Below are 23,445 nucleotides of genomic sequence, written 5' to 3' on the forward strand. Positions count from 1 at the left end.
CGGGCCATGGTATGGTGCTTCGACGACCAATCCACCTGTCATGAAATATGCTATTCAATACCGCTTCAACCGCACGCGAGCTATGTGCCGGACATCCATCATGCTGGAAGTACATCGCCATTCTGTCATAGAGTGAAACATCTTGTAGTAACATCGATAGAACATTAGTAAGAAATCAGCATACATTGCACCATTTATATTGGGGGCGAATTATTCTTCTTCCCATAATGCCGCACCATACATTAACCCGCCAAGGCCGCTGATGTTCCACGTGTCGCAGCCATCGTAGATTTTCCGTTGTCCAATAGCGCTTATTATGCCGGTTTACGTTACCGCTATTGGTGAATGACGCTAAGTCGCTAAGCAGAACGCGTGCAACAAATCTGTCATCGTCCCGTAATTTCTCTTTTGCACAGTGGCAGAACTGTACACGACGTTCAAAGTCGTCGCCATACAATTACTGGTGCACAGAAATATGGTACGGATGCAATCGATATTGATGTAGCATTCTCAACACCAACGTTTTTGAGATTCCCGAAACACGCGCAATTTGTCTGCTACTGATGTGTGGATTAGCCGAGACAGCAGCTAAAACACCTACTTGAGCATCATCATTTGTTGCAGGTCGTGGTTGATGTCTCACATACGGCTGAACACTTCCTGTTTCCTCAAATAACGTAACTATCCGGCAAAGGATCCGGACACTCGGATGATGTCGTCTAGGATACCGAGCAGCATGCATAGCACACCCCCGTTGGGCATTTTGATCACATTAGTCATACATCAACACGAAATCGAACTTTTCTGCAATTGGTAAACGGTCCATTTTAACACGGGTAATGTATCACGAAGCAAATACCGTCCGCACTGGCGGAATGTTACGTGATACCACGTACTTACACGTTTGTGACTATTACAGCGCCATCTATCACAAAGCGAAGAAAGTGGTCAAACTAAAATATTCATATTTATTTATGTACTACACGAATATGTAATAAAAATGGGGGTTCCTATTTTAAAAAAAAACGCAGCTGATATCCGTTTGACTTATGGCAGCGCCATCTAGCGGGCCAACCATAGCGCCATCTGGTTTCCCCCTTAAAGCTAGACGAGTTTTGTAGTTTTTTCGTTTGATACTTATTTCGTGAGATATTTGTCCCGGTCACGATCAATAGACCACCCTGTATATCGATCTTTTCCTCAGAAACAATTCAAGAGACTTCTACAAAATTTTCTGTGTTTAATCTCTTTGCACATAGTAAGCTTCCATCATGATATTTTTCTATATATCGAATAGGAGAATTTTAATAATTTTTTAGGAATAACTCTGAAAGCTTAACATAAAATTCATACAAAGTTCCAAGTACTTTGGCAACATTTCCCAGCTTACACTCAATATTTCCTCTTGAGACAATATTTATTGGTTCTATATTCTATTATGTCCGCAGATCGTGGTCAATATCCGGTGACGTCAGGGATTTTTCACTTGCCCCCAGATGACTGGGTATTGTTGTGTCGTCTTCAACATCATCATGCATCCCCATTTCGGTAGGAGAAAGGCAAACCACCTCTATTAAGACCTTGTCTAGTACGGCGGTTCAGGTCTCCCGCATCGTTCCCCTATGCTCTGTCAAGTATGGGACTCCATTTCCATTTCTATATTCCAACATAATTGTCTAAAGGAGTGTGAATGTAATATAAGTTAAATGTTTGTTTTACACTACAGTAGTGAAGCCGTAGACACAGTACACAAAATTTTTCTTTAAAAAAGGGATTACATTACCTGTTTCAACCAACTACGTCGTCATTTTCAAATGTAAAACATCAGTTGGAGAATATATAATGGGAACTGTGACCATATATCTGCAGAAAATTGCGATAAATAATGAGATCAGGTAGGCGAAGCAATGGTGGCACAACCAAGTCACTACAAGCTATGCCCATGCTTGACCAACCGTTCCTTCCACGTCCTGGAGTAGAATAGATAAAAACTACACCAGGGTAAAAATTGCCAAATTGCAATGTGTCCTGCTGTGACACAACGATCGTATGGCACTATTGTAGTGTCAAATAAATAATATTTACTGGGTTTATAGAAATAAGTGTATAGACCTTCACAGATACAGCTCTCATACATTATGAAAAAAGATACATAAACCTTAAGAAATATAATTTTCTGGAGAAGCAATTTAAAGTACAACTTAATGCTTTTTATTTTCCATCTCTTGCGAAGGTACCGGGTTTGTACTGGGGTCCTCTTTCCCTTCAAGGATTTTCTTTTGGTTCCATGTTTTTTGGCTTCTTTTCTTTGTCAGGTCATCAACTGACTTTTCAGCTGCAGAGAGCTATTTTTCTCAAGATGCCTTGAGTGAAATTTCCTATCTTAATTCTCGTTCCCTGTAATACCTTCATCCTCTCTCCATTCTCATCATTAAATAAAAGAACTCCATCGTAAGTTTCAATTCTGATAATTGCAGCAGATGAAAATGTTGTTTGAGGACGCGTTTCCACATGAGTGAAATTGGAGACTAATTCATATTCTACGTTTTAGCACGAACACGTCTTTTCAGAAGTTCGGGAAACTCCAGAAACCCGTAAGCGGGCTTCACAACATCCAGGATACAATTTGGAAGGCTCTCCTTTTGAACGTGGAGGTTGTTATACAGCTGTGCCTGTAGATATTGAAATGTAGCTTCAAAAAGTGGGCGTGGCAGGAAGGTCATTCATACATTTAATTATTTTTGAGGCACTTTGGATGAGATTTCACCATTGAAACTTCGCGAATATGTTGTCATGAGTTCTACTAATTAATAAAAAATAAATTGAAAATTGACCTATTCGGTCAGTTTTATGAACGTCGCCCCCCCCCCCTTCCCTCCCCTTAAGTTCGACGACCTCTTGGTTGCCATTAGAGAGGAGCGCATTGTCTGCCGTACCTACAATGGGGACCGCGTCTACCCGAAATCACCGATTTCGTCCACATTTATGGTATATGCAGGACTTGGCCAGAAGTGAAGGTGACGAAGTGGGAACTTCAGAGGGCTTAGCATTTAGAAAAATGGTTCGTCACCAATCGCGCTAGTCGAGGACGATTTACGTTTGATTGGTTTCCAGCACCAGTCTGTTAGTAGCCAGTTAGTAGTTTTTTAGGACAGGCGTGCTGCAAATTTTGTAGAAATTGTGAGCGTATTCGCAAGTTTCAGGAGTGAATTTTCTCACCCACTGGCCGTGCTAAGTGTCTGAAATTTCACGAACATAGTGCAGTATTGTTATACGAGGGTCGTCCACAAATTAAGATCCGTTTCTATTTCCATCCGCGGCAGCGCCACGATCGCAGTTCCGAGCATGCGCGGCAGTTACTCAGACTCAAGGAGAATACATGTACGCCATTTTCAGATCGCTGCTGCCGACGTGTGCTATGTAGTGCTTCTTTATAATGTCAGCCGTAATTGAAAATACCGTTGCGGGTGAAATCATGTCTGTGATTCGTTTTCTAAATGCAATGAAAGTTAAATCAAAGGAAATTCATCGGAAAATCTGCGAGGTTTACGGACAAAATGCAATGAGTGATTCCGTGGTTGAAAGATGGGTCAGACTGTTCAATGAAAGGCGTGATCAAGTGCACGATGAATGTGACCAAACAACTCTTACGGGAACGTCATTGGTACGCTATTGATGATCCTCCGTACAGCCCGGACCTCGCTCCTAGCGACTTTCATCTCTTCTTATACACAAAATCTGTCGTTGGTGGTCAACACTTCAACGACGATGACGAGCTGAAAGAAAATGTTACCACATGGTTGAACACACAAGCGGCAACATTCTATGAAGAAGGCATACAGAAACCTGTGCCACGCTATGACAAGTGCCTGCAAAATTTCGAAAGCTATGTAGAAAAGTAGTTTAACAGTTGTAGATTTTTGTACAATAAATATTTTTTCTGTATCGCTACACGTTTGTTTTATATATTCAAACGGAACTTACATTGTGGACATACCTCGTATAATGAACATGCAGAGAGGAATTAACAAAAAACTGAATGATGCAAGCCATAGATAGCTTAATGATAATGTCGTGTGACGTGTTTAATGCTACTCAAACATTTTTGCACCGGAAACGCAAGTTCCGACTCGTTCACTACCGCTTTAGGGCAGTTAGCGCATCAAAGCAGTAGGAGAAAAGACGCAAACCTAAAACATGTATCAATTTAATGTGCGGTAATATCGCGCTTATAGTGTAATATAGTTTCTCTAAAGCACCTGTATTGTGCTTGCACATTAAATACATCGTGCCGAATACCTATAACCGGGCAACGAATCGAGCACCTTGGTCCGAAGATGACTTGAGACATGCGGCCAAAGCAGCAATGAATCAGAGGAATTCAATGAAGACTATCTGGAACTTCACTCTGAAATCCGATCTAAAGGTGAACAGTTACAACTTGTCGTGTCCCAATGGTGGTTACAGGGAGACTGTTAAACATGTGTGAACTTTCTGGAAGAAATGAAAAAAAGAAACGGTCAAAACTACGGTTACACAAGAGTTGAATAATACTTAGTATCTTGTAATTAACTATTTATGAACAATTTAATTCAATTTTTATATTTGTATTAGTTACTGGAAGCGTTTATGAGAGTTATGCGTTATTCTGACTCCGTCATTATTTCCATTGGGTTGGAATTATAATAAGAGCTTCTTAAACCAGTTGTAAACAAGTAGGCTTGACTTGTCTTTATAACTAAATGAACCAGTCCCACTGTACAATCACGAGGCACCTCTCCTACCCGTCGTCCATTATCTTACCTATCCTACGAGGAGAGATGGAAACATGCACTCTTATTATATACTGTTTAAAATTCCAGTTTCGTTGCTGTATTTACAGAAGCGATCTTCTTCTCAAAGACGAGAAACGTGTGTCAAATACTTGGCAAGCATTTATACTTTTACATATCCACTTTCACGGGATTTAGACAATGTTTGCAAAATATGTGCCATCTCTCCTCGCTTTACCGAACAGAAACATAATCTGAAGTTCGTAGGACCGAGTCACAATACGGAAACATTTTTCTCTGCTTTTATTTTCAGTTTTTAAGTTACCTACACTGCAAATAAACCGAAGCAATGCTCAATGTATTGTATTTATTAATATCTTCATAAAAGGCATGAAAAGGAAAAACTAAGAACAATTTAGAACTGCAGATAAATTTGAGCGAAAGGACTACAGTTACAATGACCACGGGGACTCTGCAAATAACTTTCCAAGAAGGGATTTTAATCGAAGTGTAGAGGACTTCGTATTCCGTTAGTTTCTGTATGACTTTCAAGCTGCCCTAGACAGCGGCACCCGAATACTAAGTTCCCGGTCCAAGATACCGTGAAAACTACTGCTTCCCCTGTTTCTACGGTGGGTATCACATAGCGCGTGTAAATCATCAGCTGTGCAATAATAGAAGTATCTAATTTTATGTACGAAGTTCTCATGTGCACCTCGCAATTCATTCCCTGAAACTGATTTGCAATCCCAAATTCATCTTTGACTTTCCTCTTCTTGACTCTTATGACAATATTAATAATTACAAATGGTTCGAATGGCTCTGAGCACTATGGGACTTAACAGCTAAGGTCATCAGTCCCCTAGAACGTAGAACTACTTAAACCTAACTAACCTAAGGACATAACAAACATCCATACCCGAGGCAGGATTCGAACCTGCGACCGTAGCGGCCGCGCGGTTCCAGTCTGAAGCGCCTAGAACCGCTTGGCCACACCGGCCGGCTAATAATTACACAAATGAAATATATTTAGCAGTATTTCAGTTTATTTTCAATTATACAAGTAATGTAAAAATTTAAAGTAGAAGAAATGAAAAAAAGAATTCATATAAGGACTCGACTGCACAACCCCCGGATTACCGTGCCATACTCTGTCCGCTGCGCCAACAGCTTACCCCTCACCCGACCCGTATGAAAAGATTTTTTTTCTCTAAGTGCTTGACCATCTGGAGCTTCAAATTATTTCGCTGTCATTTCTGGCCAAGCCCTAAATGGGCCATTAATTGAGACGAGTTAGCTTTGTCCTCTCGTGACCTCACACCGTAACACCCAAAACACATCACACTTTTCAAGCACGTATCGCAGACATCAACAAGCCACATGTATTCTCTTGACATTTCATAACAGCTCGGATGAAGACGACGGCTGAACCACCTCTGCTATGAAGTAGGCCAGAAACGCGATACAGGCTTCAGGTGTCAGCTCCCAACGCTCATTTCCAGAGTACAGAGTAAATTTCAGCTTTTTCATATTCGTTGTGACCTGTGCTATCCATATTACAATAAGATGCACTGGAACGTTTCAGCGTTCTCTGCCACAATAAGAGTTCTTACTTATAGAAAGTTCAGCAACACGGGTGCCAAATGATGTCTTTGATATCTCCGATGGTGTTCTCGTCCATTGTAAAACGAACTCAGTGGTTTCGACATTTTTTATACCATCATCGCTGTGCAAATTTCCGCTTCTTTTCCTATTCTTCATAAAGAGCGAGGAGTGAAACATCAGGCATCATGCCAATCAGAAATAGAATCACTGTACTTAATTCTTCCAAAGTTTGGTATTATATGTGACCCTGGAATTATTGACGCATTTTTTTTTTAGCGCAACGCAATCTGACTTTCAAAAATCCCTACAAAAAAAATGGCCCTGACTAACATTAACCTATGCGTTTCACAAATCGCTTACCTCACAAAAATCTTAGTTACTCGAACTACTGCAATACAGCAGGCGCCACTACTGCCAGCTAAATAAAAGATTCAAACTATGGTAGGCACTAACTACTGATAGGGATAGTTAGCAAATGAAAGATATTACTAGAGAACAAACACTGTATTTACCTTAATAGTCATAATATATATAGCAGTTCATGACAAATAACAAAACTCCGCCATCTCTCTCCCCACATCCACCACTGCTGGCGGCTCACCTCCAACTGCCCAACGCTACGCGCTGTTCACAGCCAGCTGCCTAACACTACAATGGCGAGTATTACAACAATGCAAAGCAGCCACAGACTGCACACAGCACAGCCAGTAATTTTCATACAGAGGTGGCGTTACCAATAAAAAAACCTAAACAGCCTACTTACATAACGTCCCCTTTTAACAATTATAGACGACTGTCCTTAAACTGACACACAATATTTTGTTAGCGCAACGCAATCTGCCTTTCAATAATCCCTACAAAAGAATGGGCCCTGACTAACATTAAACTATACCTTTCACAAATCACTTACCTCACAAAAATCTTCGCTACTCAAGCTACTGCAATACAGCTAGCGCCACTACTGCCAGCTACATAAAAGATTCAAACTATGGAAGGCACTAACTACTGATAGGGATAGTTAGCAAATGAAAGATATTAATAGAGAACAAACACTGTATTTACCTTAATAGTCATAATATATATAGCAGTTCATGACAAATTACAAAACTCCGCCATCTCTCTCCCCACATCAACCACTGCTGGCGGCTCACCTCCAACTGCCCAACGCTACGCGCTGTTCACAGCCAGCTGCCTAACACTACAATGGCGAGTATTACAACAATGCAAAGCAGCCACAGGCTGCACACAGCACAGCCAGTAATTTTCATACAGAGGTGGCGTTACCAATAAAAAAACCTAAACAGCCTACTTACAAACGATCAAGTATTTGTTTGAAACTGATGAACAGTTTCCTTACCTATGGTGATGAAAGACAATTCAATGTCATATAAATATTTTTTATTTACGGTTAGTCGTGTCTTTGCTTATTTGAAGCCCATTTTATCATCGCCTTTGAAATAGTTCCGCTTATCTGACATTACACTGCCGCTAAGGATGTTGCATGATGATGTGAGCAAGAAGAGGAGAAGAATTCAGACTGCATTGCATGAGCTGAGAATATTAGAGCATATTACTTATAGTCATAAATACCTCAAATATATTACAATGTAAACATCACGGTTTAGGATGTGGGGTACAGCATCATATCGAAACAGTCACTGATCATTAAGTACGACCGATACTGTTAATATCGATCAAACGAATACCCTGTGCCTGCTGATTGCTGTAAGCAGCACAGATCTGGGATTTAGAACATTGAACGCAGTATCAACTAAACATTACGTGTATTTACTTCGGTTGCCTAAGATTCTAGGGTAAACATTTCTAAATGGTTACTTATCGGGAACTGTTAAGTGATACTTTTTAGCGTACTTGACTGTGGTGAATATATGAAGAGTGTTGTGTTGTTCAAAATCATCAGAGAAAAAGAAGAGAGTCAAATCCCGTGTTGGCGCATTGATTATTCCTCTAGAACGGTAGAAATAGATTTCAAGGGCTGGACAGCTCGATACGAGTGATGGAACTTTGTCAGCAGTATGACACGCCCTCATTCTGCGAAACACTTTGGAGAGGTTTGGACTTTGTCTACAACGTAGTCGCGTGGTCCAGTGAGGGGGATCTGTGCGAAATTGTCTCTCCTCTCATTGCTACCACGCCTAATGTTTGGTATGCTAGAACGGTGCAAGCAGTATGGCCGGCCGCGGTGGCCGTGCGGTTCTAGGCGCGCAGTCCGGAACCGTGGGACTGCTACGGTCGCAGGTTCGAATCCTGCCTCGGGCATGGATGTGTGTGATGTCCTTAGGTTAGTTAGGTTTAAGTAGTTCTAAGTTCTAGGGGACTGATAACCACAGCAGTTGAGTCCCATAGTGCTCAGAGCCATTTGAACCATTTTTTTGCAATCGATATTGATGTAGCATTCTCAACACCAACGTTTTTGAGATTCCCGATTCTCGCGCAATTTGTCTGCTACTGATGTGTGGATTAGCCGAGACAGCAGCTAAAACACCTACGTGGGCATCATCATTTGTCGCAGGTCGTGGTTGATGTCTCACATACGGCTGAACACTTCCTGTTTCCTCAAATAACGTAACTATCCGGCAAAGGATCCGGACACTTGGATGATATCGTCCAGGATACCGAGCAGCATGCATAGCACACCCCCGTTGGGCATTTTGATCACATTAGTCATACATCAACACGAAATCGAACTTTTCTGCAATTGGTAAACGGTCCATTTTAACACGGGTAATGTATCACGAAGCAAATACCGTCCGCACTGGCGGAATGTTACGTGATTCCACGTACTTACACGTTTGTGACTATTACAGCGCCATCTATCACAAAGCGAAGAAAGTGGTCCAACTAAAACATTCATATTTCTTTACGTACTACACGAATATGTAATAAAAATGGGGGTTCCTATTTTAAAAAAAAACGCAGCTGATATCCGTTTGACCTATGGCAGCGCCATCTATCGGGCTAACCATAGCACCATCTGGTTTCCCCCTTAAAGCTAGACGAGTTTTGTAGTTTTTTCGTTTGATACTTATTTCGTGAGATATTTGTCCCGGTCACGATCAATAGACCACCCTGTATATCGATCTTTTCCTCAGAAACAATTCAAGAGACTTCTACAAAATTTTCTGTGTTTAATCTCTTTGCACATAGTAAGCTTCCATCATGATATTTTTCTATATATCGAATAGGAGAATTTTAATAATTTTTTAGGAATAACTCTGAAAGCTTAACATAAAATTCATACAAAGTTCCAAGTACTTTGGCAACATTTCCCAGCTTACACTCAAAATTTGCTCTTGAGACAATATTTATTGGTTCTATATTCTATTATGTCCGCAGATCGTGGTCAATATCCGGTGACGTCAGGGATTTTTCACCTGCCCCCAGATGACTGGGTATTATCGTGTCGTCTTCAACATCATCATGCATCCCCATTTCTGTAGGAGAAAGGCAAACCACCTCTATTAAGACCTTGTCTAGTACGGCGGTTCAGGTCTCCCGCATCGTTCCCCTATGCTCTGTCAAGTATGGGACTCCATTTCCATTTCTATATTCCAACATATGTGTCTAAAGGAGTGTGAATGTAATATAAGTTAAATGTTTGTTTTACACTACAGTAGTGAAGCCGTAGTCACAGTACACAAAATTTTTCTTTAAAAAAGGGATTACATTACCTGTTTCAACCAACTACGTCGTCATTTTCAAATGTAAAACATCAGTTGGAGAATATATAATGGGAACTGTGACCATATATCTGCAGAAAATTGCGATAAATAATGAGATCAGGTAGGCGAAGCAATGGTGGCACAACCAAGTCACTACAAGCTATGCCCATGCTTGCCCAACCGTTCCTTCCACGTCCTGGAGTAGAATAGATAAAATCTACACCAGGGTAAAAATTGCCAATTTTCAATGTGTCCTGCTGTGACACAACGATCGTATGGCACTATTGTAGTGTCAAATAAATAATATTTACTGGGTTTATAGAAATACGTGTATAGACCTTCACGGATACAGCTCTCATAGATTATGAAAAAAAGATACATAAACCTTAAGAAATATAATTTTCTGGAGAAGCAATTTAAAGTACAACTTAATGCTTTTTATTTTCCATCTCTTGCGAAGGTACCGGGTTTGTACTGGGGTCCTCTTTCCCTTCAAGGATTTTCTTTTGGTTCCATGTTTTTTGGCTTCTTTTCTTTGTCAGGTCATCAACTGACTTTTCAGCTGCAGAGAGCTATTTTTCTCAAGATGCCTTGAGTGAAATTTCCTATCTTAATTCTCGTTCCCTGTAATACCTTCATCCTCTCTCCGTTCTCATCATTAAATACAAGAACTCCATCGTAAGTTTCAATTCTGATAATTGCAGCAGATGAAAATGTTGTTTGAGGACGCGTTTCCACATGAGTGAAATTGAAGACTAATTCATATTCTACGTTTTAGCACGAACACGTCTTTTCAGAAGTTCGGGAAACTCCAGAAACCCGTAAGCGGGCTTCACAACATCCAGGATACAATTTGGAAGGCTCTCCTTTTGAATGTGGAGGTTGTTATACAGCTGTGCCTGTAGATATTGAAATGTAGCTTCAAAACGTGGGCGTGGCAGGAAGGTCATTCATACATTTAATTATTTTTGAGGCACTTTGGATGAGATTTCACCATTGAAACTTCGCGAATATGTTGTCATGAGTTCTACTAATTAATAAAAAATAAATTGAAAATTGACCTACTCGGTCAGTTTTATGAACGTCGCCCCGTCCCCCCCCCCCTTTCCCTCCCCTTAAGTTCGACGACCTCTTGGTTGCCATTAGAGAGGAGCGCATTGTCTGCCGTACCTACAATGGGGACCGCGTCTACCCGAAATCACCGATTTCGTCCACATTTATAGTATATGCAGGACTTGGCCAGAAGTGAAGGTGACGAAGTGGGAACTTCAGAGGGCTTAGCATTTAGAAAAATGGTTCGTCACCAATCGCGCTAGTCGAGGACGATTTACGTTTGATTGGTTTCCAGCACCAGTCTGTTAGTAGCCAGTTAGTAGTTTTTTAGGACAGGCGTGCTGCAAATTTTGTAGAAATTGTGAGCGTATTCGCAAGTTTCAGGAGTGAATTTTCTCACCCACTGGCCGTGCTAAGTGTCTGAAATTTCACGAACATAGTGCAGTATTGTTATACGAGGGTCGTCCACAAATTAAGATCCGTTTCTATTTCTATCCGCGGCAGCGCCACGATCGCAGTTCCGAGCATGCGCGGCAGTTACTCAGACTCAAGGAGAAGACATGTACGCCATTTTCAGATCGCTGCTGCCGACGTGTGCTATGTAGTGCTTCTTTATAATGTCAGACGTAATTGAAAATACCGTTGCGTGTGAAATCAGGTCTGTGATTCGTTTTCTAAATGCAATGAAAGTTAAATCAAAGGAAATTCATCGGCAAATCTGCGAGGTTTACGGACAAAATGCAATGAGTGATTCAGTGGTTGAAAGATGGGTCACACTGTTCAATGAAAGGCGTGATCAAGTGCACGATGAATGTGACCAAACAACTCTTACGGGAACGTCATTGGTACGCTATTGATGATCCTCCGTACAGCCCGGACCTCGCTCCTAGCGACTTTCATCTCTTCTTATACACAAAATCTGTCCTAGGTGGTCAACACTTCAACGACGATGACGAGCTGAAAGAAAATGTTACCACATGGTTGAACACACAAGCGGCAACATTCTATGAAGAAGGCATACAGAAACCTGTGCCACGCTATGACAAGTGCCTACAAAATTTCGAAAGCTATGTAGAAAAGTAGTTTAACAGTTGTAGATTTTTGTACAATAAATATTTTTTCTGTATCGCTACACGTTTGTTTTATATATTCAAACGGAACTTACATTGTGGACATACCTCGTATAATGAACATGCAGAGAGGAATTAACAAAAAACCGAATGATGCAAGCCATAGATAGCTTAATGATAATGTCGTGTGACGTGTTTAATGCTACTCAAACATTTTTGCACCGGAAACGCAAGTTCCGACTCGTTCACTACCGCTTTAGGGCAGTTAGCGCATCAAAGCAGTAGGAGAAAAGACGCAAACCTAAAACAGGTATCAATTTCATGTGAGGTAATATCGCGCTTATAGTGTAATATAGTTTCTCTAAATCACCTGCATTGTGCTTGCACATTAAATACATCGTGCCGAATACCTATAACCGAGCAACGAATCGAGCACCTTGGTCCGAAGATGATTTGAGATATGTGGCCAAAGCAGCAATGAATCAGAGGAATTCAATGAAGGTGAATGTGTAGACTATCTGGAACTTCACTCTGAAATCCGATCTAAAGGTGAATAGTTACAACTTGTCGTGTCCCAATGGTGGTTACAGGGAGACTGTTAAACATGTGTGAACTTTCTGGAAGAAATGAAAAAAAGAAAAGGTCAAAACTACAGTTACACAAGAGTTGAATAATACTTATTATCTTGTAATTAACTATTTATGAACAATTTAATTCAATTTTTTTATTTGTATTAGTTACTGCAAGCGTTTATGAGAGTTATGCGTTATTCTGACTCCGTCATTATTTCCATTGGGTTGGAATTATAATAAGAGCTTCTTAAACCAGTTGTAAACAAGTAGGCTTGACTTGTCTTTATAACTAAATGAACCAGTCCCACTGTACAATCACGAGGCACCTCTCCTACCCGTCGTCCATTATCTTACCTATCCTTCGAGGAAAGATGGAAACATGCACTCTTATTATATACTGTTTAAAATTCCAGTTTCGTTGCTGTATTTACAGAAGCGATCTTTTTCTCAAAGACGAGAAACGTGTGTCAAATACTTGGCAAGCATTTATACTTTTACATATCCACTTTCACGGGATTTAGACAATGTTTACAAAATATGTGCCATCTCTCCTCGCTTTACCGAACAGAAACATAATCTGAAGATCGTAGGACCGAGTCGCAAAACGGAAACATTTTTCTCTGCTTTTATTTTCAGTTTTTAAGTTACCTACACTGCAAATAAACCGAAGCAATGCTCAGTGTATTGTATTTATTAATATCTTCATAAAAGGCATGAAAAGGAAAGACCTAGAACAATTTGGAACTGCAGATAAATTTGAGCGAAAGGACTACAGTTACAATGTCCACGGGGACTCTGCAAATAACTTTCCAAGACGGGATTTTAATCGAAGTGTAGAGGACTTGGTATTCCGTTAGTTTCTGTATGACTTTCAAGCTGCCCTAGACAGCGGCACCCGAATACTAAGTTCCCGGTCCAAGATACCGTGAAAACTACTGCTTCCCCTAGTTCTACGGTGAGTATCACATAGCGCGTGTAAATCATCAGCTGTGCAATAATAGAAGTATCTAATTTTATGTACGAAGTTCTCATGTGCACCTCGCAATTCATTCCCTGAAACTGATTTGCAATCCCAAATTCATCTTTGACTTTCCTCTTCTTGACTCTTATGACAATATTAATAATTACAAATGATTCAAATGGCTCTGAGCACTATGGGACTGAACAGCTAAGGTCATCAGTCCCCTAGAACTTAGAACTACTTAAACCTAACTAACCTAAGGACATCACAAACATCCATGCCCGAGGCAGAATTCGAACCTGCGACCGTAGCGGCCGCGCGGTTCCAGTCTGAAGCGCCTAGAACCGCTTGGCCACACCGGCACGGCTAATAATTACACAAATGAAATATATTTAGCAGTATTTCAGTTTATTTTCAATTATGTAAGTAATGTAAAAATTTAAAGTAGAAGAAATGAAAAAAAAATTCATATAGGGACTCGACTGCACAACCCCCGGATTACCGTGCCATACTCTGTCCGCCAACAGCTTACCCCTCACCCGACCCGTATGAAAAGATTTTTTTTCTCTAAGTGCTTGACCATCTGGAGCTTCAAATTATGTCGCTGTCATTTCTGGCCAAGCCCTAAATAGGCCATTAATTGAGACGAGTTAGCTTTGTCCTCTCGTGACCTCACACCGTAACACCCAAAACACATCACACTTTTCAGGCACGTATCGCAGACATCAACAAGCCACATGTATTCTCTTGACATTTCATAACAGCTCGGATGAGGACGACGGCTGAACCACCTCTACTATGAAGTAGGCCAGAAACGCGATACAGGCTTCAGGTGTCAGCTCCCAACGCTCATTTCCAGAGTACAGAGTAAATTTCAGCTTTTTCATATTCGTTGTGACCTGTGCTATCCATATTACAATAAGATGCACTGGAACGTTTCAGCGTTCTCTGCCACAATAAGAGTTCTTACTTATAGAAAGTTCAGCAACACGGGTGCCAAATGATGTCTTTGATATCTCCGATGGTGTTCTCGTCCATTGTAAAACGAACTCAGTGGTTTCGACATTTTTTATACCATCATCGCTGTGCAAATTTCCTGCTTCTTTTCCTATTCTTCATAAAGAGCGAGGAGTGGAACATCAGGCATCATGCCAATCAGAAATAGAATCACTGTACTTAATTCTTCCAAAGTGTGGTATTATATGTGACCCTGGAATTAGTGACGCATCATATGTACAACGTGAAACGTCCCCTTTGAACAATTTTACAGGACTGTGCTTAAACCTGACACACAATGTTTTTTTTTTTTTTTTTTTAGCGCAACGCAATCTGACTTTCAAAAATCCCTACAAAAAAAATGGCCCTGACTAACATTAACCTATGCGTTTCACAAATCGCTTACCTCACAAAAATCTTGGTTACTCGAACTACTGCAATACAGCAAGCGCCAATACTGCCAGCTAAATAAAAGATTCAAACTATGGAAGGCACTAGCTACTGATAGAGATAGTTAGTAAATGAAAGATATTACTAGAGAACAAACACTGTATTTACCTTAATAGTCATAATATATATAGCAGTTCATGACAAATAACAAAACTCCGCCATCTCTCTCCCCACATCCACCACTGCTGGCGGCTCACCTCCAACTGCGCAACGCTACGCGCTGTTCACAGCCAGCTGCCTAACACTACAATGGCGAGTATTACAACAATGCAAAGCAGCCACAGATTGCACACAGCACAGCCAGTAATTTTCATACAGAGGTGGCGTTACCAATAAAAAAACCTAAACAGCCTACTTACATAACGTCCCCTTTTAACAATTATAGACGACTGTCCTTAAACTGACACACAATATTTTGTTAGCGCAACGCAATCTGACTTTCAATAATCCCTACATAAGAATGGGCCCTGACTAACATTAAACTATACCTTTCACAAATCACTTACCTCACAAAAATCTTCGCTACTCAAGCTACTGCAATACAGCAAGCGCCACTACTGCCAGCTAAATAAAAGATTCAAACTATGGAAGGCACTAACTACTGATAGGGATAGTTAGCAAATGAAAGATATTAATAGAGAACAAACACTGTATTTACCTTAATAGTCATAATATATATAGCAGTTCATGACAAATTACAAAACTCCGCCATCTCTCTCCCCACGTCCACCACTGCTGGCGGCTCACCTCCAACTGCCCAACGCTACGCGCTGTTCACAGCCAGCTGCCTAACACTACAATGGCGAGTATTACAACAATGCAAAGCAGCCACAGACTGCACACAGCACAGCGAGTGATTTTCATACAGAGGTGGCGTTACCAATAAAAAAACCTAAACAGCCTACTTACAAACGATCAAGTATTTGTTTGAAACTGATGAACAGTTTCTTTACCTATGGTGATGAAAGACAATTCAATGTCATATAAATATTTTTTATTTACGGTTAGTCGTGTCTTTGCTTATTTGAAGCCCATTTTATCATCGCCTTTGAAATAGTTCCGCTTATCTGACATTACACTGCCGCTAAGGATGTTGCATGATGATGTGAGCAAGACGAGGAGAAGAATTCAGACTGCATTGCATGAGCTGAGAATATTAGAGCATATTACTTATCGTCATAAATATCTCAAATATATTACAATGTAAACATCACGGTTTAGGATGTGGGGTACAGCATCATATCGAAACAGTCACTGATCATTAAGTACGACCGATACTGTTAATATCGATCAAAGGAATACCCTGTGCCTGCTGATTGCTGTAAGCAGCACAGATCTGGGATTTAGAACATTGAACGCAGTATCAACTAAACATTACGTGTATTTACTTCGGTTGCCTAAGATTCTAGGGTAAACATTTCTAAATGGTTACTTATCGGGAACTGTAAGTGATACTTTTTAGAGCGTACTTGACTGTGGTGATTATATGAAGAGTGTTGTGTTGTTCAAAATCATCAGAGAAAAAGAAGAGAGTCAAATCCCGTGTTGGCGCATTGATTATTCCTCTAGAACGGTAGGAATAGATTTCAAGGGCTGGACAGCTCGATACGAGTGATGGAACTTTGTCAGCAGTATGACACGCCCTCATTCTGCGAAACACTTTGGAGAGGTTTGGACTTTGTCTACAACGTAGTCGCGTGGTCCAGTGAGGGGGATCTGTGCGAAATTGTCTCTCCTCTCATTGCTACCACGCCGAATGTTTGGTATGCTAGAACGGTGCAAGCAGTATGGCCGGCCGCGGTGGCCGTGCGGTTCTAGGCGCTTCAGTCCGGAACCGCGGGACTGCTACGGTCGCAGGTTCGAATCCTGCCTCGGGCATGGATGTGTGTGATGTCCTTAGGTTAGTTAGGTTTAAGTAGGTCTAAGTTCTAGGGGACTGATGACCTCAGAAGTTAAGTCCCATAGTGCTCACAGCCATTTGAACAAATTGACTGTCGCTCGCGGGACCCCGGCTTCGATTCCCGGCCGGGTGGTGACTATAGCACATGGCATCCCCTAGTGGCTTGCACCTGTGATGCATTTTATTTTAATTCTATCTCACGCTGTCAGGTATGACCGCAGCTTTCGTACTTTTTGGTACGTTATGCGGTAACATTTAATTTTAATTTTCTCCGAAGAAGGTGTCTCTTGTGACACCTAAACCAAGTGTACAAATTAATTGTGTTCGCGACTGAGATATGTGTTTTTCAAAATCTTGTATTATACAACAGTCGCTGATTGACAGCCATGTTAAAAACCTTATTATTGTAGCATTTTATTATTCCGATTTCGGCTTCCCCTTGTCCAACAAACTTGTTGTCTACTCACGCCTGCCTTTATTTGTTGTTCCCCATTCACGTACGCAACAGATCGTTCTATTCTACTACCACTCGCCGTGGTTAACACAGTGGACTGGCATGCGGGAGGATGACGGTTCCACCCCGCGTCCGGTCATCCTGATTTAGCTTTTCCGTGATTTCCCTAAATCTCTCCAGGCAAATGCTGGGATGGTTCCTTTGAAAGGGCACGGCCGACTTCCTTCCACGTCCTTCCCTAATCCGATGAGACCGATGACCCCGCTGTCTGGTCTCCTCCCCCACAACAATCCAATCCAACCTCTACTACCACTGATCACACCTTGGTGCGGTTCTAACAAGGGAACCTCCCCATCGCACCCCCCTCCGATTTAGTTATAAGTTGGCACAGTGGTGTGTAACTATGAAAAAAATAAGCAAAATATACAAACTGAGTAGTCCATGCGCAAGATAGGCAACATCAAGGACAATGTGAACTCATGAGTGCCGTGGTCCGGTGGTTAGCGTGAGCAGCTGCGGTAGGAGAGGTCCTTGGTTCAAGTCTCCCCGCGAGTGAAATGTTTACTTTCTTAATTTTCTCAAAGTTACGATCTGCCCGCTCGTTCATTGACGTCTCTGTTCACTGTGATAAGTTTAGTGTCTGTGTTTTGCGACCGCACCGCAAAACCGTGCGATTAGTAGACGAAAGGACGCGCCTCTCCAGTGGGAACCGAAAACATTTAATCGCATTGTCATAGGTCAACCGAATCCTCCACATGAAAACACGTCTGATATATTCTATACGACACTGGTGACGGCATGTGCGTCACATGACAGGAATATGTTGTCGAACCACCTAACTTGTACATTTGACGAATTGGTAAAAAGATTCTTCTACCTTGTCCGATTTAGGTTTTGTTGTGGATGTGATAGTCACTCCCAAAGAAGTGATGAAAACATAACAGTTTGTCACATGAACTACAATAAATGAATGCAACAGTTTCACAGTCGCACAGTTTTCCCTGTTTTTAACGTTTTCAAATTTTTCCGTCTGTAGACCGTCAAATCCTGCATATGTACAAGCAAATCTGAACATGTCCTGGAATTTTGGAGAGCGAAGTTGATTATGTGTGAGTGCCTGAACTTTGATAATTGTCTGAAAATAAAAAAATAAAAGTTCTCACTCGATGGAAGACTTGAACCAAGGACCTCTCGTTCCACAGCTTCTCACGCTAACCACCGGACCACGGCGCTCCTGAGCGCATACAGTCCTTGATATTGCCTGTCTTGCGCATGGACTACTCAGTTTGTATATTTTGCTTATTTTTTTCATAGTTCCACATAACTTCTTCCTGTTTTCTCGATTGATCTGTGTTCAGTTTTTCAAAGCCTATCCACTGTGCCAATCTGAGGGGATGCGATGGGGAGGTTCCCTTGTAAGGATTCGAGGTCACGTACTTCCTGTTCTGTGATGTTTACTACTCCACTCACACTCACCAAGTGTGTGCAGCCGTTGTCACCGGGGCGCCAGGAACGCGTCATCCAGCAGCGGCGGCGGCGTGAGGCAGAGGTCCGGGGGCGGCCACGCGTCGTCGAGCGCGGGCGCCACGCAGTCCGCCCCCAGCGACGACGACGGCGTCAGCGACGGGGGCGGCGTCAGCAGCTGCTCGCAGCCCGCCGCCGCGTCGCCGGTGAAGAAGCCGCCGCAGGGCGCGCCCTGCGGCAGGATCAGCGTCGACACCGGGGGCAGCGACACCGCCGCCGACACCCCCAGCTGCAGCGCCGCCGCCTCGCCGACAGTCTGCTGCTGCGGTGGCAGCTGCGGCGGCAGCTGCTGGGTCTGCAGCGCGGAGTAGGGCACGGAGAAGACCTCCTGCTGCTGGCCGCACGGCGCCGGCAGCAGCGCGGGCGACGGCGGCGAGTACGACACGGTCTCGAGCGCGCGCGTCAGCTCGGTGATGTAGCGGATGGCGAGGCGCAGCGTCGCCACCTTGGTGACCTTCTCGCCGGCGCGCTGCTGCTCCTCGGACGCGTCGTCGTCGTCGGACTCGGGGGCGGCGGGGGCGGCCAGCGGCGGCAGCGCGCGCCGCAGCGCCTCGAACGCGGCGTTGATCTCGCGCATGCGCTCGCGCTCCCGGGCGTTGGCCGTCCTGCGGCGGTACCTGCTGAGCGGCTGCGGCTGGCGGCGCCGGGCCCTCCGGCCGCCGCCGCCGCCGGTCCGCCGCCGCGCGCCGCCCCCGCCCTCGGCCGCCGGCGACGCCTCCCCCGAGCACTTGCCGCCGTCCTCGTCCTCCGTCGAATCCTCCTGCGAGCGCTGCCGCCTCTGTGTCCGCGGCCTCAGGGAGTACTTGCTCGCCCCCGACTCCGCGGCGGGCGCCGCCTCCGCTTCTCGCTCCGTGTTTTCCTTGGAGATGCCGTTCGCAGCAGCGCAGCCATCTTCGGTAACCTCGGGCGTATTATTATTCGAGTCGAAGATCGGCAGCGAGTTTAGGTACAGCAATCCGTCCATCTTACTGCTGGCTGGAGCAGGCGTTACTGTTGTGCCATCACTTGATAGCAATCTTCCTGATTTCAGTCATTCCCAGTCAAACAGCAGACCTCGGTTTTGAATCTGTAAAATATTTTAAAAATGTGTGTTGATACTAAGAGGCATTCTGAATTAAACATTTGACAGTACACAAACGACATAAATTAGTAAAGCATCTTAGATAAATAAAGTCACGAATTGTTCTCCTTGTACACGAAATAGAGAGGACAAAGGGAAGAAATTAGTGAGGCAAAATTACAGTTCCGATTAGAATGTTATATATCATTCTCAAAAACATCTCCGACTTGGGAAATGTGTGTGAGTAATGCTCAAATCATCAAGAACCAACATCGTAGGTAAGATCTCAGCTACGGAGGCCACTCATCTTAGGTTCGTTGTAGTGAAGTCGATCGAGAAGGCAGAATACAATATCTTACAAAACAGGTAAGAGATCGGAAAACTGCGTACCTTAATCAAAAAATAAGCTTGGTCTAGTTATATGCACGAGTATAACATAAATAGAGGCTGATAGGCATTTCTACAATTTTGCAAAAACAGACATAATGTCTGGTAGGATAGCAGCAATCAGTGATTTTACAATGTTACTTATAATCCGTCTTCATTGCAAAATTTTTATTCGTATGACCGGTTTCGGTTCATCTAGAACCATCTTCAGATCTGATATTTCGGTTACAGGAGTAACCCGTCCAAATCCAGTAGCTTTCACATGCTGCGTCATGTGATGCAGCATGTGAAAGTTGCTGGATTTGGACGGGTTACTCCTGTAACCGAAATATCAGATCTGAAGATGGTTCCAGATTAAACGAAACCGGTCATAGGAATAAAAATTTTGCAATCAAGACGGATTATAAGTAACATTCCTACAATTCGCTGAGGTGACCACAGTCATGTCATACCCTCTAATATCGCGTCAGATCTTCATTTGCCCCGCTTAGTGCAACATCTGGACCTGGCGAGGACTCAGTAAGTCGTTGGAAACCTGATGCAGAAATATTGAGCCATGCTGTCTCTATAGCCGTCCACAATTGCGGAAGTATTGCTGGTGCAGCATTTTTTGCACGAACTGACCTCTCTGTTATGTCCCATAAACGTTTGATAGGATTCATGTCTGGCGATCTGGGTGACGAAATCGTACGCTCGACCAGTCTAGTCTGTTTTATTTACACAAGTCCGTCTTGATCACAAGATTTCTTTACACTTTACGAACAACAGTGCCTTGATGTGTACAGGAATCTGGACCACCACCTCTAAAGGTCACGCTGTATGGTGGTACAACATGCAATGTGTGGTTTTCATGAGCAATAAAAAGGGCGGAAATGATGTTTATGTTGATCTATGTTCCAATTTTCTGTACAGGTTCTGGAAGTTTCGGAACTGAGGTGATGCACAACCTTTTTTTGATATGTGTGTTTGACTACTGACCAACATGGTTATTAGAACACAGAGATATCAGTGAGACGTAGTATCTCAAATTATGTGAGATATTAAATGAAAATTGTAAAAGATTATTGAATGTCTTATGCAAACAGTCTTCGTGGCTTTCTCTCCGAATCTACAGAGTTGGCGATATATGCAACTTCAAGAGCGGACGTGTGTCAGACATAGTCGTCTAGATAACGCCTGTAGAATGCAGGTACATTACAATACGAGTAATCAACGACGCTGGAATATATCGAAATTTAATTAGCATTGCATGCAAGAAACTAAATCTTAAAAAATACAGGGTGAGCTACGGTCGCAGGTTCGAATCCTGCCTCGGGCATGGATGTTTGTGATGTCCTTAGGTTAGTTAGGTTTAACTAGTTCTAAGTTCTAGGGGACTAATGACCTCAGCAGTTGAGTCCCATAGTGCTCAGAGCCATTTGAACCAAATACAGGGTGAACATTAATAAAACAGACAAACTGCAGGGACGGACTCCTGATTAGAAATGGAGGAAAAATGGTCCTATGAAAATGTAAGGTGTGCGTATAACGACGTAAAATCATCCGGAACAGAACTACATCACATCCACGTCGCAACATGTGTTTAAAGTGGCCTCCATGGGATTGCAGGTGATAGATACAGTAGGAGTTATCATGCAGGACACACATAATCGTACTTCGGCTTACGCCATATTGGGGGACCGCTTACTTGGAGCTTGTACTACGGCTCGTCTCAATATCCTGTGTAACATGGCCCTCCATATATGGTATACGTACAATCCGGCGCGTCCCTTTACGTTCGTCTGCCTGAAAGGGCACACGATCACAGAGACGCCCGAGAAGGGCTTGAAAAGTTATGAGATGTCGTTGGCGTCTGTGAGGGTACGTATTTTGGTATAGCCGTGCTGCCTCTCGACCGTTCCCATGTGCTTGGCCATACAATAACAACATCTCGGCTTGTTCCCGACATGAATACAGTACGCTTACAGTACGCTGCATTAATCCCACAGTCTGCCCGGCACGTGGTCAGAGAAACTTTCATTCGTCCGTGCCATGTACGACGGCAACGATGCATTTCCGGAAAAATCTCCATAGGATCCTTCTTTGCTCCATTTCCAGTCAGGAATCTGTCCTTGCAATTTGTGTTTTATTAGTGTTCAAACTGTACAAGGGTCAGTTAACTGCAAACACCCGTCACAATGGGATTATGGAATGTTTCCGTTCAAAATTAACCACTACACGTGTTAAGACATTTATGCCACTGGGAGATGAGATGGAAACAGACGTCAACGCTTGTATTTCTTCAGCTCGCCGAAGACGTGAGAAGTCACACAGTGAGAGATCCGAGCTGTGCAGACGATGTTGCGCTGTTTCCCAAACAAATCGCTGAAGCGTAGTATTCGACTTACTGGCAGTGCAAGGGCTGGCGATATCGAGCAACAGAATGCTTCATCTGCTCGTCTGGTTCTTCGCGCGTGGATCCACAATCAGTGCGCAGCGCTGTGGAGATACTTTGCAGAAACCGTGATGTGCCAGAAGTCAAAATGCCCAGCATTGCTATCGGACGGAATTATCCTGCTGCACGATAACGCCTTCCCATACACTACCAGTAACACGGGGGCTCCACTTCAGCGATTTGGTTAGGAAACACTACAACATCCGCCGTATAGCAGTGAAGTTTCACCCTGTCATTTTCACATATCTGGAGACCTGGCAAAAGACATGAGTGGACGTTTGTGTTAGTCGTAGGCGCATGCGCAAGAGTGAGTGTAAAAAAATGGTTCAAATGGCTCTGAGCACTATGGGACTCAACTGCTGTGGTCATAAGTCCCCTAGAACTTAGAACTACTTAAACCTAACTAACCTAAGGACATCACACACATCCATGCCCGAGGCAGGATTCGAACCTGCGACCGTAGCGGTCGTGCGGTTCCAGACTGTAGCGCCTTTAACCGCTCGGCCACTCCGGTCGGCAAGAGT

General features: G+C 43.0%; 1 protein-coding gene across 1 annotated transcript; it reads right to left on the minus strand.

Moving 5' to 3' along the window:
* Nucleotides 1–19,151: 19,151 nt before the first annotated feature.
* LOC126233538 (mesoderm posterior protein 1-like) lies at nucleotides 19,152–19,617 on the minus strand. Its single transcript, XM_049942870.1, has 3 exons — nucleotides 19,564–19,617; nucleotides 19,217–19,515; nucleotides 19,152–19,158 (listed from the first exon to the last, which is right to left on the minus strand). The coding sequence occupies exons 1-3, from the start codon at nucleotides 19,615–19,617 to the stop codon at nucleotides 19,152–19,154; spliced, it is 360 nt and encodes a 119-aa protein (XP_049798827.1).
* Between the last annotated feature and the right edge of the window lie 3,828 nt (nucleotides 19,618–23,445).

Source organism: Schistocerca nitens, chromosome 1, assembly GCF_023898315.1.
Source record: "Schistocerca nitens isolate TAMUIC-IGC-003100 chromosome 1, iqSchNite1.1, whole genome shotgun sequence".
NCBI lineage: Eukaryota > Metazoa > Arthropoda > Insecta > Orthoptera > Acrididae > Schistocerca > Schistocerca nitens.